This window comes from Tyto alba, unplaced genomic scaffold, assembly GCF_018691265.1.
Source record: "Tyto alba isolate M040663 unplaced genomic scaffold, T.alba_DEE_v4.0 Super-Scaffold_29, whole genome shotgun sequence".
In the NCBI taxonomy this organism is placed as follows: Eukaryota; Metazoa; Chordata; class Aves; order Strigiformes; family Tytonidae; genus Tyto; species Tyto alba.
The window spans coordinates 12,651,009-12,664,879 of record NW_024881303.1 but is presented as its reverse complement, the minus strand read 5'-3'; the positions used below and the strand labels follow the sequence as shown (position 1 = coordinate 12,664,879).

The 13,871-nt window shown below is 39.8% G+C and overlaps 1 protein-coding gene across 6 annotated transcripts in view; it reads right to left on the bottom strand.

The window, feature by feature from the left end:
- The window catches only part of CDC42BPB (CDC42 binding protein kinase beta), a 110,041-nt gene that overhangs the window by 28,338 nt on the left and 67,832 nt on the right, over positions 1-13,871 (bottom strand). For all 6 annotated transcript variants that reach the window (XM_042798995.1, XM_042798996.1, XM_042798999.1 and 3 more), the window contains exons 8-17: positions 13,160-13,408; positions 12,101-12,180; positions 10,952-11,118; positions 10,732-10,851; positions 8,679-8,812; positions 3,889-4,131; positions 2,091-2,201; positions 1,390-1,634; positions 1,106-1,211; positions 408-532 (exon numbers count right to left, since the gene is read on the bottom strand). In XM_042798995.1, the coding sequence (XP_042654929.1) occupies positions 408-532; positions 1,106-1,211; positions 1,390-1,634; positions 2,091-2,201; positions 3,889-4,131; positions 8,679-8,812; positions 10,732-10,851; positions 10,952-11,118; positions 12,101-12,180; positions 13,160-13,408 (1,580 nt within the window). The remainder of the gene's footprint in view (positions 1-407; positions 533-1,105; positions 1,212-1,389; positions 1,635-2,090; positions 2,202-3,888; positions 4,132-8,678; positions 8,813-10,731; positions 10,852-10,951; positions 11,119-12,100; positions 12,181-13,159; positions 13,409-13,871) is intronic.

The window sequence follows — 13,871 nt, the reverse complement described above, 5'->3', positions numbered from 1 at the left end:
ACAGAGAGAAGAACTGACCTGTGAATTAAATGCAAGTGCTTCTCTAGTACAGCTAGCAAAGTCCTATATAATAACACGGACCTTTTACATCATGACCATCTTCCTGAATGAATTTATCAAAATATTCCAAACTGGGTGATTTAATGATCATTTTAGTGACTGAAGCAAGTTGACACAAACCCCCTCTCCTTCGTTCTTAATAGCATCTGACAATTTCAATTGTCATTACTACTCAGCAATACTAGAAAGCAGAAGAGAAACAGTTAATCAACACTCAGAAGTACCATAATTTTGTTGATCCCAGACACAGAGAAAGGGCCTAGCTATACATTAAAACAAACAAACAAAAAGCCAACTGATATTTCAGAAGTTGAAAGTGGCCATCTGGATCTCCAAACAGTACATACCATTGAATAATTTCTGCAATCTGAGCTTCCCAGTGAGCAACAGACTCCTTCTTTGCTGCTAAGTCTTGGAGCTCATCTTCTAGCTGTCTGTTCTGTGCTGTTAATTTGTCCACAAAGGAGCAGAGCTGAAAGAAAAAATTAATTTCACTTGTGACATATGTCAGTTTCAGACTTTTTACATATGTCTGTCTATACACATATAGCGTCTGAACAAACAAGACCACCCTGGGCTATCTGGAAGTTCTAACACAGACCAAAGAACGGGGTTTCTTTTTTTGTGGAACTGGAGACTAGCTCCTGAGCACAGAACACATTGCCAGTTCACACAAAACAATTCTGAACAAAGGAAAAGAAAAAGTGAGTGTAGAGGCCATTGAGAGGAATGAGGTTTAACTGTAAGACATCAGGAAGGCAGGCAGGCTTTGTAAACACTTCCCTCTGTGCAGCCTTCATGAAGAAATCAGAAAGTAGTGTCCTCCGAGTTGTGGGAACCAATCCCCAAAAGAGCATTACTGAGATGCTAAAGTTACTATTAAGCCAGATCTGACATTTATATGGTGAAAACTACATTTGTTTTATTCAGATAGTGCCTGAACATTCACAGATCCTGTAGTAATCAATGAATACACTACTTCAACATCAGAAAGTAATGAAGTAAGAATTGTATTTTGCTAAAAAATGTTTCCTAGAATAATTACCCTCTCATTTTCTGTTGTTAGCTTTTTATTATCTTCCAAGAGCATAGATCTTTCACGCTCGTATTTCTCTTTCATTGTTCCGACTGCTTCCTCCATTTCACTGTGCCTAAGGAGGACAAGAAATAGAAACACACATACTGTAACATTGCTGAACCTGTAGACCGGCATTTTCAAAAAGGAATAATCAGAGTCAAGGTGAAATAGCAATCTGCACAGATACCTAATGCAATGAAATACACAAAAAAAAGAAATCCAGAGTTAATGAATGATGCCCAAAAGCTTACCTCTCTCGCTTTGTTTTCTCTAATTTATCCTTTAGTATCATGATCTCTTTCTGCAGTGCAAGCTGATGGCTCTCTGAATCATGTACTTCCTTTTTCACATTTTTTACTTCCAAAACATGTGATGCTTCTCGTCGGACCAACTCCTCTTCATAAAATAAGATTTTCTTTTCCAGCTCAGACTTAATTTTGGAAAGCTCCTGCTGATGTTCTAGTGTGGCACCTGCTGCCCGGCCTCCCTGCTTCAGCTGCAGAAGAGAAACCATGAGGAAAAGACTATTGCCTTTATATTTTGGGAATATTATTTAAAATTATAAGTGCCCAATTGCTGACACCTGGGAAATTTTTTTTTTAGTTGGGCACTGAGTGATTTAAAAGGTGTCTGTCTGCAAGCATTAAGCCCTGTGACTGCTCTGCTTACATGACCCTAATAAGGGGTTCAAATGCGTTGCAGAGATAATAGATTTGTACCACACTGGCTTAGTATCTTCTTAGAATTTATAGCAACTGGACATCTTCAAAGCATTAGTGTCCAATGAAATATTAAAATCTTTCAAGCAAAAAAGCAAATAAATCTGAACAGGTTAGGTCAGGTTTCTAGCAACGCTGTAGTTCTTAAGTCTGCCACAGGTATCAACAGCTGAGTAAGCAAAACTATTGCAGCTCCTGTGCCATGAGTAAACATTTGTCAAAAAACGTATAACCTTTAGAGCTTCCAGTTCATTTTCCAGTTGTTTTGAGAAGACCTCACTGTGCTCACGAAGCTTGCGTTCTTTTGATGCTTCTGCTACAACTTCTTCAAGTTGGGCTTCCAGCTGTAACAAGAGTAATTTTAAGTCATTTCAACACAAGGTAGTGCTATCTGTATTATTTGTTGCTTTTCCTCCATATGGATGAGCAGCATGTTTTCCTTATTTCTATTTTACATTACACAACTATAACAATCTTCTCAGAATGTCATGACAATTGGTTTGCCTTCAGTGATTCAGGCATCCATCTGTCTCATGCAGCAGAACTATTACTATATGACTTTTTGTACTTATATGAACTACACCAAGTATGTGCAGGGGTTACTGGACAGCTTCTATTAATGCTAAAGAGAAGGAAATGGCACAATAAAGTCATTGCAGTTATGAAAGAAGAAAGTCTCCCACATTTACAGGTCAGATCCATGCCTTAGTATCTACTAAGCCAGCTGAAAAATCCCAACCTTTGAGCCAAATTATTGCAAAATACTTCAAATACAAACACTGAACACTTTCACCTTGCAATTATGGAACAAAATAAACTCGATCACCCATTTACCAACTTCAGAAAGCTTATCAGAAAGACAATTGTGATTTAGTGGCAACTAAGACAACTGCTGCAATTCAAGCAATAGCAGCACAGTTTTAAAACCTGACAGGAAGAGTAAGATTTGTTTTTCTGCATTCAATCAACTAGTAAGGTTGTTTTAAAAAGGATTGTGTTTAGAATTGTGGGCCAAGACAATGAACTTGTAGACTATGTTCTGAATAGAAGATTGATACAGCTGTTAGGAAAGGGAGAACAGAGGGATCTGTAAGAACAAAGACAGGAGATTATAGAGCCCTACATGGAAATATTTAACTGAATAAGCAACAATATTTGAATGCCTGATGTACTCTGTTCTAGAGACGTGGTGCCACAGTCCTGTGCATCAAATACAGTGCCACAGCCCTTCGCCTTTCCCAGTTAACTACCACTTCTTATTCATGGATAGAAGTCTGAGTAACTTTATCTCTTACTATATTTTCACAGACTGCCCTTCAATCTGCTAGAAGTTTTCCAGCATTGTTTATACAGCTCCTGAATTTCTCTTCTTTGCTTCACTCAGAGGATACATAAAATTTGATGATTTTTCAGTGATTAAAACACTCTGGGTTGACCACAAAAATATTTCTCATGCCTTCTTCTGGTTATCCACTTCATCTTATGTAAAACTATAAATTGCTTAGAATACCAATCGGAAATTAACTTTCTTAAAGATATTACAGACATTCTCTACAATGACTAAAGAGGAAGAAAACCCACGTATTTAGTCTGTATCACTACTCCTCCCTCCAGCTGAAGAGAAAAATTTAGTTAAAAAAAAAAGAAGTCAGAATACTCCATCCTTAAAGCACATTAAAACATTAGGCTTTCTAGATTTCAAACTGACTATGAGTCAGAGTCCTCAAGAATCAAAACACAACAACTAAGAAGCTGAGCATATAGCAAAAATAGTTTTCTCCAGATTATAATCAGCCCAAGTACAAACAAAAAAGACTCAGTTCATTTCCTGATACATCAGTAAAACATTTAGAAACAAATTCAAGATCACAAAATTCTATTTTGTGATCTGCAGCCAGGTTATATGGAAGTTATGGGGACAGTTTCTTCCAGGTAGATAAAAAAGCATTCCCAATTTCTCAATACAATCACATGAGATACTGGATAAGCAACAGCTGAAGCATGTTACTGTTAGCTATTTCATCAAGCTACCTCTTTTCTGATCTTCTCCGATTTACGCATGTCCTGTCGCATAGCATCGATTTTCTGCATGCTCACTTCCACCTCTTCTTCTTTGTCACGAAGTTGTCGGGACAGCTTCTGCTTTTGAGACCGCAAGTCTCCCATCCTCTCACTGAGCTCGGAGAACTCCTGAACAGCTAGCTTTCTTTGTTGGTGGGCATCCCTCAATTCTTTGGACTGCATCTTTAATCTCTCTGACGCTTCTACAAGTTGCTGGTTTAAATAAAAAGTATAGTAAGAGTCATGTGAACTCCATAAATACTTTCCAAGAAAAAAGGAACTGGAGGACCTATATAAGCATGACTTGAAAGCTCAACCACCCCACATAACTTCTAAATATTATTTCTAATTCTTAATTTACACCTTTTTTTTTTTTTTTTTCTTCTGGCTATGCAGCTGCAGCAACAAAGAGAGCAGCTATTCTGCTTCTAGTGTGGCAGCTCCAAGAGTACCTTTGGTGTTCCAGAAGTATTTTTTATAAATTTGATTATGCAAGGCCACCTCACTTCTACATAACTTATTTTTAGATTACCACCATGTACCTGCACAACAGTAACCTTTTTCAAAGTAATGTTTTAGCAGACAGCAAATTCAGGGGATCCAAACACACTGTACCAGCACGAGATGCTACAGCAAATTTTGTAAAATTCTTCAGAAAACTGAGGAAGATTTCTTAGAACTGTGAAGCTCTAGTACTTTAAAGTATAAAAGCTGTTTCCTTTACAGCAAGTAGTTAACAAAAATTAACAAGATTAAAATACAAATTGAATGTTCTGCATAAAATCATTTGAGAGTGGGAGAAAGAAAATTATGAAAAAGAGCAGAAGTAGACAACAGAATAAACATATACTGACCGAGGGACTTCTAAAAATCACTGCTGTTAGTAGAACTACTGCAGGAGCATTTACTAACTTCCAAAAAGGTATGTGTTCAAACCAGGAGGAACAGATTGCTTTTTCTGCTACTCCTACACTCTGGTAAATAATCATTTATCAGTGGTTACCAGAAAAATAAGAGACTGTTAAATTCCAGTGGACAAAAACCCCAGAGATTTTGGCTCATGTATTACTTTTGGGTCCATCAAAGTGCCACGTGAACAATACAGCTGCTAGGCTTTTCCAAAAATATCTCTTTGAACACAGGTTGCTTTATTTGTTTGTTATTGAAAGTGGTATGTAGAATATGCAAACTGCTACTTTACTGCAAAATATTTTGTTGACTTAAACTAAGATACTGATACATTTTAGGAAGCAAAGGTGTAGTTTACAAAACAATAAATAAACTCAGTACTTACATAAAACTCATCCTTGGCCTTGACTGATAATTAACCTTTTAGTATTTACTAAGAGGACTCAAATTGGAGGAGTGATCTAGCTCTATTAACTCTTTTATATGTATAGTAATTCTTTTTAGTACATACGGGACTGATGATTAGCCATAGATCTCAGTTTAACTCCTGTCTATATATAGAATCATTTAGGTTGGAAAGGACCTTAAAGATCATCGAGTCCAACTGCTAACCTAATACTACCAAGTCCACCACTAAACCACATTCCTGAGCACCACCTCTACACCTTTTAAATGCCCCCAGGGATGGTGACTCAACCTGGACAGCCTGTTCCAATGCTTGACAACCCCTTCGGTGAAGAAATTTTTCTTAATGTCCAATCTAAACATAGCCTGGCACAACCCGAGGCCAATTCCTCTTGTCCTACTGTTTGTTACTTGGGAGAAGAGACCAACACCCCCCTCTACAAACTCCTTTCAGGCAGTTGTAGAGCGCGCTATGGTCGCCGCTCAGCCTCCTTTCCTCCAGGCTAAACCACCCCAGTTCCCTCAGCCATTTAGCACAAGCCTTGTTCTCTAGACCCTTCAACAGCTTTGCTGCCCTTCTTTGGATGTGATCCAGCACCTTGATGTCTGTCTTGCAGCGAGGGGCCCAAAACTGAACTCAGTATTGGAGGTGCAGCCTCACCAGTGCCGAGTACAGGGGGACAGTCACTCCCCTAGTCCTGCTGGCCACACTATTTCTGATACACGCCAGGACGCTTGCATTGGCTTTCTTGGCCACCCGGGCACACTGCTGGCTCACATTCAGCCGGCTGTTGGCCAGCATCCCCATGCCCTCTTCCACCAGGCAGCTTTCCAGACACTCTTCCCCAAGCCTGTAGAGTTGCACGGGGTTGTTGTGACCCAAGTGCAGGACCCAGTGCTTTGCCTTGTTGAACCGCATACAGTTGGCTTCAGCCCATCGATCCAGCCTGTCCAGATCCCTCCGTAGACACTTTCTACCCTCAGGCAGATCAACACTCTCACCCAGCTTGGTGTTGTCTGCCAAATTTCTGAGGGTGCACTCAATCCCCTCATCCAGGTAGTTGATAAACCGAGCCCTGGGGAACACCACTTGTGACCAGCCACCAGCTGGATTTAACTCCAGCCACTACAAGTCTTTGGCCCCAGCCATCCAGCCCGTTTGTTACCCAGCAATGAGCACACCTGTCCAAGCCGTGAGTGGCCAGTTTCTCCAGGAGAATGCTGTGGAAAGCGGGGCCAAAGGCTTTACTAAAGTCTAGGAAGACAACATCTATAGCCTTTCCCTCATCCACTAAGCGGGTCACCTTGTCACAGAAGGAGATCAGGCTTGTCAAGCAGGACCTGCCTTTCCTAAACCCGTGCTGACTGGGCCTGATCACCTGGTTGTCCTGTACGTGCTGTGTGATGGATCTGCTCCACAACCTTCCCCAGCACTGAGGCCAGACTGACAGGCCTGGAGAACCACTGGTCTTACTGTTAAAGACTGAGGCAAAGAAGGCATGACGTACCTCAGCCTTTTCCTCATCCTTTGTAACATTTTCTCCCCACATCCAGTAAAGGATGGAGATTCTCCTTAGCTCTCCTTTTGTTGTTAATGTATTTATAAAAGCATTTTTTGTTGTCTTTACAGCAGCAGCCAGATTTAGTTCTAGCTGGTCTTTGGGCCTCCTAATTTTCAGTTTGCATAACCTCACAATATCTTTGTAGTTGCCTGCCCCTTTTTCCATAGGTCATAGACTGTACTTTTTTCCCCAAGTTCCAGCCAAATCTTTCTGTTCAGCCAGGCCAGGCTTCTTCCCTGCCACCTCATCTTTCAGCACATGACGACAGCCTGCTCCTGCCCCTTTTTTTCTTCTTGAAGAATGTTCAGCCTTCCTGGACTCCTTTGCCCGTCAGGATTGCCTCCCAAGGGACTCTGTCAACCAGGCCCCTAAACAGGCCAAAATCTGCCCTCTGGAAGCCCAAGGTAGCAGTCCTGCTGATCCCTCCTCCTTACTTCTCCAAGAACCAATTTGTGATCATTGTGCCCAAAACGGCCTCCAAACATCACATCGCCCACAAGTCCTTCTCTGTTCACAAACAGCAGGTCCAGCAGGGCACCTTCCCTAGTTGGCTCCCTCACTGACTGTCAGAAAGCTGTCTTCCACACACTTCAGGAACCCCCTGGACTGTTTCCCCCTCTGCTGTACTGTATTTCCAGCAGACATTTAGTAAGTTGAAGTCTCTCATGAGAACAAGGGCTAGTGATTGTGAGACTTCCCACGGCTACTTATAGAATATTTCATCTGCCTCTTCATCCTGGTTAGGCGGTCTGTAACAGACTCCCACCATGATATCTGCCTTGTTCGCCTTCCCCCTAATTCTTACCCAGAAACACTCAACCCTACCGTCAGTATCATCAAGCTCTAGACAGCCAAACCTATCCCTAAAATACAGGGCTACTCCACCACCCCTCCTTCCTTGCCTGTCCCTTCTGAAGAGTTTACAGTCATTCACCGCAGCATTCCACTTGTGCAAGTCACCCCACCGTGTTTCTGTGATGGCAACTATATCATAGTTTTCCCGCTGCACAATGGCTTCCAGCTCCTCCTGTTTGTTGCCCATGCTGCGTGCATTGGTGTAGATGCACTTCAGTTGGGCTATTGATCCCACCACCTCCGATTCCTCCGTGACCATTCTCAGGTGCTTCAGTGGTTTCTAACACATCAATAACCTTTGTATCTTTGCTGCCACATGCATCTCCATCCCCTACCTCCCCTGAGACAGCAGACTGAAGTACCTTGATAGTACACCGTCCCTCAAACATTGGCATGCCACCACCCCCAGGTTTATCTCTAGTGAGCCTGGTTTTATCCCTTCACTCTTCAAATCTAGTTTAAAGCTCTTTCAGTGAGCCTGATAACCCCTGTGCAAAAATCTTTTTCCCCCTTTGAGAAAGGTGTGCCTTATCTGTTGCCAGCAGGCCTGGTGTCAAGTAAACTGACTCATGATCAAAAACCCCAAAATTCTGCTGGTGACACCAGGCTTGGAGCCAGGTATTGATCTGCTGGCTCTTCCTGTTTCTTCCCTCATCATTCCCTGCAACTGGAAGGATAGAGTAGAACACTACTTGTGCTCCTGGTTGATGAATCAGTCATCTCGATTGTCCTCAGACTTCTATTGAAACAGTTAAGAATAATTAAACAGTTAAACTAGAATTATTTTTTAGGTGTTTGTTCCACCTAGCAAAACACATCTGAAACAAATAAGATGCCTATCAACTTCCAAGAAATAAAGTGTGCTACTTTGGAAAACTACTGCATTGCTAATGAAATTAACAGGTTCACTAACATCTCGGTACAGTTTTAAAAAGCAGTATTTAAAACAATAAAATTGCAATCACAACAGAACTGTTCTATAACTACTTTACATGACCATTTTAAACGTATCTGTCTTTGGATGAATACCTTATGGAGGTCCTCCTTTTCTTGCCGCAGTATTCTGCACTGTTTTTCTAGTCCTTTCAACTTGTGTATAGAGTCTTCGTGTTCTTGTCGAAAAGCCACTGCATCTGCAAGCTGTCCTTCCAGTTTACTTATATCTGTAGATCAATACATATTAAAAGGTAACTGGTCCCAAATTTACACCAATAAAGCAATCAACAGTACTCAAGCAACCTGGCATCACTTTGCTTGGAAAATTAACTTCTTTCCTGCTCCCACTATTTTAGACTTTAAGGTAATTTAGGGCCATTGACACCTCCAAATAATTTTAATTTTCTCAGCCTATTAAAGAAATCCTCCTGGACTGTGACCTCTCCAACTCAAAAAGCCCTAGCACAGGGCTTTGTTTTGTTTTTGAGGAATGCAACTTCTAGCCCTTGAAGACACTGAAATAAACTCGACTGTTCTAGTTCCAGTTCTAGTAATTTGTCTCCTAAATAGTTTTCATCATATGACAAGCAAGGCTATAGTCAGTCATTAGTGCATCCAGCAAGATAGGAAAGGACTATTTATTTCCTAGAGTAGATAAGAAGTAACAATCTGGGAAGGAAATACCATCCTGCATGAACGAGGCAGGCTGGAGACCCAACTGCCCGTATTCCTGGCAGTATGTTTTCCTGGTAGGTCTCTCTACTCTCAAAGAGAAAATAAACAAATTTGATTTGAAATTATCACCTTTAAGCACAATAAACTAACTACCTTTACATATTTCTGCTCAGTCCTAGAGCTGGTATGAAAACTGCCATTCTCCATTTGGTTTTAATTACTACTTCTTTTAAACAAATAAATAAAAAATTGCACAGGGAATAACCACCTCACTCATGTTCCACTGAGGTCTGTGGCAGAATAGGAAATTGGACCTATGTATTCAGGGATCCCAAGCACTGCTGTGATGATTAAAGTATTACTCCTTCTCTCACTTCAACAAAAATCTTCTCCCACCTTAAATGAACCAACATTACTTCTTTTTAAACCAGACCATACTGCTAGTTTTTATATTTAATAGGACACCATTGGCTGAAGAGCTAGATAAACCTGAACCATCTGCAGAAGTGGCACTTTAATCAAAATAGTTAGACACAAATCTAATTCCAGAACACACAAGCATAGGTTTTTTTTGAAGGATAATCTGCATAGGAGATCTGAGCTGACTTTTGCAATGCATGCACCTACAAAGGGGGTATATTGCCAGCTGTGGAGTGGGGGGAGGAAATCAGCATCAGCAACTCAGCATCTGAACTCACTTATGCATACTACAGGCCCCTATAAACCTCTCAGCCAAGTCATTAGGATTCAAAACACCAATTTGTTTATCACTGATTTCCACTTAAAAATTAGACACTAACAGGAGGTTTGTATGGATAAACTAATGGCATTGTCAAGCAACAGATTGTCAGTGATATGGATGAGTCAGTCTTCTCTCAGGACAGATGCCAGTATTTGTTTTTCTGCAATGCTCAGTGCTTCCTAATTAATGCATCACCAGACAGAAACACAAAAGGAGCAGGATCTCAGAAATATTTAAATGTGAACTATTATAATACATTCCCTTACCTATCCCCTTATGTTATGAAGAGCAACTAGTCTTTTCTCCCCACTGTCTGTTACACTTGCCTCCAAGTAACACCCCTCCATATCAATACTCCCCCCAAAAAGGAGATGTAAGAGAACAGGATCTCCTATTAAAAGTCTGAGACTTTTAAGGAAACAAACATGACACTAATTATTTAACTGAACCCATCCACACAATTCATCATACACTAGAGTGCCCTTCACTATCAGGCCAAGCAAGTGGAAGAAAAAAGTTAAGTGGTCATCTGGAAAAACTGAAATGCCTCTTAATAGCGAACAAGACTTTTTAAAACAAAACAAAACGAAACAAAAACAAAAACCAAACCATTTTTTTTTAGCATCTCAAGAACATTAATTCTACTTATTGCAAAAAAACACAGTACATGATGCTACTAAGAGTAGCAAAATAAATTGCATTACTATAATTGCCATGCCAGAGGCTTACCTGTTAATTTGTTCTTCAACCGTTCAATTTCTTCATTTAATTTTTTAATCTCCTTATCACGGCTTGTATTTACTGTAACACACACTGGACCTTGGAGGTTCTGCACTGTCTGGGTAGATTCTTAAAATCAGAAAAGCAAAAGAAAATGTTTTCAATAAAATACATTCTAATTCCTCTTAATGAGCAGAACTAAGAATCCAAACAAATATAAACCACTAACCTTGCAGTTTTCTGTTCAAATCCTGCTTTTCTTGCTCCAATTTCCGTATTTTTTTTTCATAGCCTTCTATTTGTGAAGTGTTCTTTAAGTCACGCTGTACATCCATATCTTTGGTTACAGTGTCAGACTGCATCACACTCTTCAAAGTGCCTCTATCAGATAAAGAGCTGAAAACAAATACGTAAGTTAGAATATTTTAATAAGTACTCACAGCAGACTATAATAGTGACATGCTAGGATTCCACTAAATATGCACCTTAAATTTACAAGAACAGTTTGTGTGGTAATTTTTACCGTTGAGACAACTGTCAGGGTAGATAAAGTTATTATTCCCTAGCTACTGTGTATGATGCTGTAGAATTAAGACACCTGCATTCAGGACTTTAAGGATGTGAATGTATATTCACTTTACGAACTGCCTAAATGACTGAACATGTTAACTCTCCTATGCCAAAGGTTACTACCACTTGACGCCAAAGTAAGCAGGTAAGTGTACCTGCACTGAGGGAGCTAGGAAACAAACCTGAAAGTCTGACAAAGATGGATTTAAGTTAAGCCACATGATCTCACTCTGAAAAGGATGAGATGTGTGTACTGGGTTCTTTCTGAAATAGTACTGCATGAGGTAACAAACCCCAGCAAAGGGAAATAATGAAATAACAGGGCAGAATAGCCTTAAGATCAGACATAAGTTTATGTTTCACGGATCTCTGAAGTCAGATGGAGGCCATTTCAAAAATGTGCAAAGTGAGGCACTTTGTCCATGCTCAGAACCATCTATGTTAACTTAGCCTACCAGCAGGACTTTGGAGCAATGAGCTAATCCTGAACTGTTCCTGGCACACATATAATGTGGACAAGACCTTCTCTCAGCCTTTCAATGCAGGAACAGCAGTTTTATACACAATTGCAAGTGACACATCTAGTCCTTTAACTTTAATCAATTTCAAGTAAAATATTCAATACAAAAGCATCTAATTTTGGCAAGCATGATCAAAATATGTTCAGACACTTGGAAAAAGGGGTAAAGGTTTATCCACACGTACACTTACAGACACCAACCTTTCTACATATTTATAAAAATGAGAATTTCCTAGAATTAGCTGCATTTGGGAAACAAGTTTAATGAACAACATATCCTTTGCTTACCTATCAGTGGTGTATGTAAACCCAACGAATGGCAAATGCAATCCAGAAAAGCCTGTATGAGAACTTGGTGGCACCACTTCCTGCATGAAAACAACAGGTGTGAAAACCCAAAAGAGAACCCTTACAGAGCTAAAGGCATTTGATTTAGCCTCAACAGAGAGAGACAGCTAATGGAAAGACTTTTCTTAGCACATGCCAATTGACAATCGGTAACTATGCTTCATTGCATCGTCCCCCACTGTCCCTGGACAAACTTTATTTCAGATTATGTCACTTGATAGAATGACCTGAATTTAGGAGTCACTTGAATTGGTACTTGAAAGGGCAGCATTTCAATAAGTTCAAAGCACAATGCAATCAGTAAAAGAAAACCCAAAATTTCAAGTTCCTAATTAAAAGTGACCTGGCACCAAAATGCATGCTGTTAGTTTTAGTATGCTAGTTAATGTTAGATACATAATCAAAAAACATGCCAAAAGATCTTCATTTCTTGGAATACAAGCTGATGAACAAACTACCACAAAAGCCCTCTGCTCCTCCTGACCCAGGTTTGTAACCTACTACACAACAGACAAGGAGGAGGGGAACAATAATGTCCCCATTCCAGAAACCAACCTCCTGGTTCTTAAGTGAGTGGAGAAGTAGTCGTGTGAGCTCTCTCACCTGGACAGCTGTGATTGCAAGCTGCATGGAGAATATATATGTATTTCTGAAGACAGAGGGGTTTTTTCCACCTTTGAAAAGGAATAAATCCAAATACTAGCTCCTTGCAAAGGTAAACTAAAAAGTCAACTAAGTTTTTTTTCCCCACCTAAATATGTTTTAACTTTGATCATGTAACAGTAGGACATTTTGGCAAGTGATACCATTTAGAAAAGCAGCTCACGATTTCTGATAAACCAAAATGCCGAAGAGATGAAAAAAAATGTATTTTTCACATTTGAAATCAGTTATTTTTCATCTCTTACATTACTTATTTTGAAATAAGTTCTCACTACTACCTTATAGCGCAGCAAGGTTGCATACTTGCATTAGTAATATTTAAAAACAAAGACTCACTGGATTTCTTAATACATCATCATCTACATCAAAGTTTGAGGTGTCAGAAGGACTGCTAACATCTGGAATGTAAGGTGCTTCTAGGTTTCGGATGTTATCCCAATTAAGTCCTTCAAAAAACGCATGAGACTTAAAATCCTCTATTCCATTCTGTCCCAGTCTACGTTCCCTACTGCAGATAAGTCGCTGAATAAGATCTTTTGCCTCTTCAGATACATCTGTAACATGGGACGGAAACTGAAATCGTTCCTAGGAAACAAAACAAAGAGAAATTTTTAGAGAAGGAATCCATTCCCTAACTTTCAACAGTAGTTTCAAACTGAACGTGATAAATTACACCAATAAAACTGGAAATGACTAGTCAAACATTGTTCTAGTTCTGGCAAGCAGTGGCAGAGCACAGTGCAATACATTCAGTGATAAAATAGATTTTGAGGACAAAAAGTCTAAGAGAAGCAATCATTTCTCAATTGTTTTAATACAGATCTGTTTGAAACTAACTGCAATTACAATAACACTATTAGGAAAAGCAAACTTGGACATACAGGTAAGACATATAGGAATTCTGACACACTACAATATATTAAATATAACACAATAAAGGCAGACCCTCACTGGTATACTTCGTCACAGATCCACTGATCTCCTGAAGATGTACTCCTTGAGATTTTATTAATTTCAGCTCTTAAAAATCCATGAAGGTAGTCAATTC